The sequence below is a fragment of the Lipotes vexillifer genome, unplaced genomic scaffold (assembly GCF_000442215.2).
Source record: "Lipotes vexillifer unplaced genomic scaffold, Lipotes_vexillifer_v1.1 scaffold1034, whole genome shotgun sequence".
In the NCBI taxonomy this organism is placed as follows: Eukaryota; Metazoa; Chordata; class Mammalia; order Artiodactyla; family Lipotidae; genus Lipotes; species Lipotes vexillifer.
In genome coordinates this window covers 496,612-501,631 of record NW_006790288.1, presented here as the reverse complement: position 1 = coordinate 501,631, position 5,020 = coordinate 496,612, and the positions used below count along the sequence as shown (strand labels likewise).

At 33.9% G+C, this 5,020-nt stretch overlaps 1 protein-coding gene across 5 annotated transcripts in view; it reads left to right on the top strand.

Annotated features, from left to right (window-relative positions):
* Positions 1–4,509, top strand: part of ANP32E (acidic nuclear phosphoprotein 32 family member E) — a 15,181-nt gene extending 10,672 nt beyond the window's left edge. The window contains exons 5-6 of one of the 5 annotated variants that reach the window (XM_007463493.1): positions 1,291–1,345; positions 2,145–4,509. In XM_007463493.1, coding sequence (XP_007463555.1) covers positions 1,291–1,345; positions 2,145–2,215 — 126 coding nt within the window. In that variant the 3' untranslated portion in view covers positions 2,216–4,509. The remainder of the gene's footprint in view (positions 1–1,290; positions 1,346–2,144) is intronic. The other 4 variants (XM_007463490.1, XM_007463492.1, XM_007463491.1 and 1 more) reach the window with 4 other exon arrangements.
* Positions 4,510–5,020: the final 511 nt, after the last annotated feature.

The window sequence follows — 5,020 nt, the reverse complement described above, 5'->3', positions numbered from 1 at the left end:
GGAAAGATACAACTCAAAGTAGAGGCCAGGGTCATTTTAAAAAGGAGAAAACCATCTTATATATATTAATAGGCTTTGAGAGAATTGGCATATACTAATTAGTGTACTGCTCATGGTCACAGTGGTGACTATGACAATTCAAGAAAAAGATTTGTTAGGTTTAGAATAAATTGGTATAAGTGTGCAATGCACTTTAGAGATTTTATCCCAGTTGGCTAAATTAAAAAATGAATGGTTATGATGTTTCAAGGCTATGTTTAAATCTTAGCTATCCAGAACAACTCATTCCACAGGGGTTGTAGATCCAAGTTTTATTGTGATTTTTATTAACATTTGCTATTTTGATGTGTAGATTTTTAGATGTAGAAGGAACTTAGAGATCTTTCTAGATGAATACTTTCTTTCATTGATTGGAAAACTAAGGTCCAGAGAGATTAAGTGACTTACTCAACACGTGTAGCTGTGTTCAGGCTAAGATTCAGGTGATCCTTCCTCAGTTTATAAAACAGAAGACTGTGTCTTTGAAATAGTCAAAAGTTACTCTGTCCATTAGCCACCGGGCATATTTGTTTATTTAGTTAAAGTAAAATAAAATTAAAATTCAGTTCCTCATTTGCACTGTTCACATTTCAAATGCTCAGGAGCCACCTGTGGCTAGTGGTTACTGTATTGGACAGCACAGGTACAGAACATTTCCATTGTTGCAGAAAGTTCTTTTGAACATTGCTGGTCTCAAACATAACTTGTTTTCATGAAGAAACTGGATTTAGTTGGGTTTTTAAAAAAGACCTCTGTAAGTGAGGCAGAGGTTGTCAGAACACAGTATGACCATAGTTTTTGCTCCTGTTGGAATGTATTATTATCAAACAGTGAATAGCCCATAAGCCCATAAGCGCATGTCATGGCTTATTTATTCTCAAACTGAATTTTTTTTCTTTTAATTGAAGTATAGTTGATTTACAATGTTGTGTTAGTTTCTGGTATATAGCAAAGTGATTCAGTTATACATATATATGTATACATATACATATTCTTTTTCATATTCTTTTTCATTATGGTTTATTGCGGGATATTGAATATAGTTCCCTGTGCTATACAGTAAGACCTTGTTGTTTACTTATTTTATATATAGTAGTTTGTATCTGCTAATCCCAAACTCCTAATTTATCCCTCCCTCACCCCCTCTCCCCTTTGGTAATTGTAAGTTTGTTTTCTATGTCTGCGAGTCTATTTCTGTTTTGAAAATAAGTTCATTTGCATCATATTCAAACTGAATATTTGAATCTCAAGGATGAAGAAGATGATGATGACTATGTTGAAGAAGGGGAAGAAGAAGAAGAAGAGGGTGAGTTACATTAGCCATTCAAAAATCCTAAGAAGCTGTTATTCATGGATTTTAAAGAATGAGTCTATAATTCAAATTATCACTGATCTCTGATGTTGGTAACATAGAATTCCTTGAAAGGTGTAAAACCCTTTTTTTTTTTTGGTACACGGGCCTCTCACTGTGTGGCCTCTCCCGTTGCGGAGCACAGGCTCCGGATGCGCAGGCTCAGCGGCCATGGCTCACGGGCCCAGCCGCTCCGCGGCATGCGGGACCCTCCCGGACCGGGGCACGAACCCGTGTCCCCTGCATCGGCAGGCGGACTCTCAACCACTGCGCCACCAGGGAAACCCTGTAACATTTATTTTCTAAACAGGAATGAAGAGATAATGGGACCATAAGCTCAATTTATTATTTTCTTAGGGCCTTTCATTTTGGAGGGGGTGAAACCTTACTTATAAGAGAAGAACAGTTGAACTCCAGATAATGCCCGTTTTAGATTCGCTCTCTGCTTCTCTTTACCTAGGCCTTTCAAGAAATTTAAAAATTCACTAACAATTCTGATGATGTCAAGCCCTTGGTTTCTTGATCTGTACTTCATGATTTGGCCACAAGGGTGCATAGCAAGCTGTCATTATTTATGGGTTTCTAAGTCTATTAAGGCTGTTTCAATACTGAAATTGAAAGTAATGCAGAGGGAAAACTTAACCTATAATTTTCATATGCCATTAACTTTTCACTAAGATTCAAAATTCTGTAGCTTAACAAATACTCATTTGTTAAAATTAAGTATTTTACAGTTTTCCTTTTACTCTTTCAGAAGAAGAAGGTCTTCGAGGGGAAAAGAGGAAACGAGATGCTGAAGATGATGGAGAGGAAGAAGATGACTAGATCATTCTAAGACCAGATTCCCTAATGTTCCTGGGTGTGCAATAGAGTGATCACATCTTCTTTGTTTCTTCATGTACGATAGCTACCCCTACAGAAGATAATGTGTAACTTTTTATAGGAAAAGTGTGGTTTTACTATTTTTGCCTTACCATTCCAAATAAGATTAACTAGTCTGTTAATGATCATATTGTATGTAGAGACAAATTTTCATTGACCCCATTGTGAAATTCTCTAGCAATTTATTTAGAATCTTAATTTTTCTAATTAAAGCTCACTGTGTTAGTCATTTTTAGCATAATTAAAACATGATTGCTTTTACACAGGTGTAATATGGTGCATTTCATTCATAGGGTTTTAAAGTTATTTATAAATTAACTGAAATCACAGTTGGCTGGAATCTGGAATGAAAATAGTCTCTTGAATGATAAGTTGGTTAATTTTTTAGAGGCAACCCAGAGATCTTTAGTTTGAAGGCAGTGACTTTTTTTTTTGGCTGAGGGTATTTGGGTGCTTTTTTGTCACATGAGTAGCTTGGAAAGTAGGAGCAGAATAGTAAAGGTTCTATTCAACAATAGAGTTCATGGCTTTTGTGAAGGCTTCTTAAACCTTTTAAGCCAGGTGACTAAGAAGATTTTAGTTTTCAAGGAAAAATTGCTTATACTGATTTCAGAGACATGTAGGAGAGCCCTTTCTTCTTCAAGTCGAAGATCATGACCTGCCAACGGTTGTTATTTTGTTTTGTTTTAAGTGTGCATTCTTTGTTTTCCTTTCATTGATTCTTTTATGATCACCTTCCTTTCTTGTTTCACTCCCCTCTTCTCAAAAAAGAGTTGGGAAACTTATGGATACCCAAGATGACTTTGTCTTATACCTCAACCACCTTTTCAGACCTGTCTTAGCTTTAAACAAGCTAAGTGAAAGAAACTGAGTATTTTCTGAAATAGGAATATTATTATCAATACAGTTTTATGCAACAGACTCTGCTTACTGTAAATCTCTTTCTTGACAAGATGTACAGACTGTATTAGGAGGATGAAGAAAGAAAAGAAGCAGAGGAGGCTCTTGGAAGCAGCATGTGTGTTCCTCAAAAGTCAGAACAATTGCCTGTTGATAATTAATGAGACATTCAAATCAGATTAGCTTCCCAAATGATTTAGATACCACTGCAAAGTATTTCTAATTTTCCTGAGTAGAACCTTTAATTATTCTTTCTATAGTTTTAAAGCATTACCAGATATAACATTTAATTGAAATATACTGCACAGTTGGAAAAATATTTGAAACTAAATCAATATTAAAATTAAGATTTGGTTTCAGGTGGATGTCCATTAAAAATAGAAAAATATTTGGGGTAACTGTGAGTGTGTGTTTCCTTATACAGCTACTAAATATAATATTATGAGTAGGCAAGTACATCTCCTTTTTTTGTTGTGGAGGCTCCATGTTCAAGGCAATTGCTTTCTTAATCTTGGCTATCTAAAAATTTTTTCCCCTTTGTTTTGAATATTTGTAAGTTTTTAAAAAGTTAGTATCAGCAAATTAATTGAAGTTACACTTTCGTACTGGGACACATTTAAATTACTGAATATAGTATTGCTTCTTTTTTGGTTTAAAATGTATGACTTGGGGATTTAAAATAAAAAATGATGAAGTTATTTGTGGATAAACTAAAAAAGTTGCATAACTGACTGAAATAAAACTGTTGGGATAAGTTTAGTGGGGGGATTGGAATCTCCAAAAGGCTAACATTTTACTCCTTTTTAACAACTATAATGCCCTGTTTTAGTCCGTTAAGGGTTCTCATTGCATAGTATGCCAGATTATAAAATACTTATTTTAAAAGTTAAATCTATATATTGACTTTCTTATCAATCATCTTATTGTGCAATCAAAATGAGAGTTCTTTGGTTTGAAAACAACACTTAGAGCCTCCAAAAAACTTTTTAAGACTTACTTAGCTTTGTGGGTGGTATTTTCATGCAAATAAGTAAGGGTGGGTTTTATATTTTGTAGAAGTTTTTGGTCCTATTTTAATGCTCTTTGTATGGCAGTATGTATATAGTGTGTTGAATTCCTCAAAACCCTCCTTAAAAACTTTGAAGTTAATACTTTTGTGCAACTGTGTTTTGAATAAAGCCATGACAGTGTTAAAAACAAACAAAAAAATGCAGTACTCCTGATTATTCTTTTATTATTTCTGACTGTTCCGTGTTTTTTTTTCTGTGACTGCTGTAACTTAAAGTTTTTGAAACCGAATTGCTTCAAATAAATTGAAGATTTGTTGTTAATGATTAGTTTCACTGTATGACATTCATTTTTTGAAAACCACCATTGGGGGTTTTGAAGGTCTTTTTAGAAACAGAATCAGCTTGAAAGTTAACATTCAAACGCTTGGATGTGATATGAGGTACTACAATGTAATAGTTTAACTCATCAGCTTACGAACTTTTTTTCCAAAGAGCAGAAAAAATTGATTTTCCTTTTTGAGTTGCAGATTGAGCCAGTACTTTTTGTATTTTGATTTGAAGTAATAACTTATTACCTACAGTTGAAGTAACTATATCTATAGTTAACTAAAGTGATTATAAACCTCTTGTACACCAAATATTTTTCTAAAATGAGTCCAAAGTCTCCATTAATACTGTATAATGTTTACCTTCAGAGTCCTTAGGTAATGTAAGTATAAATAATTGCATGTTAACCTTGAGTAAATCCAACCTGACTCAGACATTTTTTCTGCTCTCATTTTGGCTTTCCTGTGATAAGTGATTTTTAAAATGTTTCATTTGTAGACAACTCTGGAAT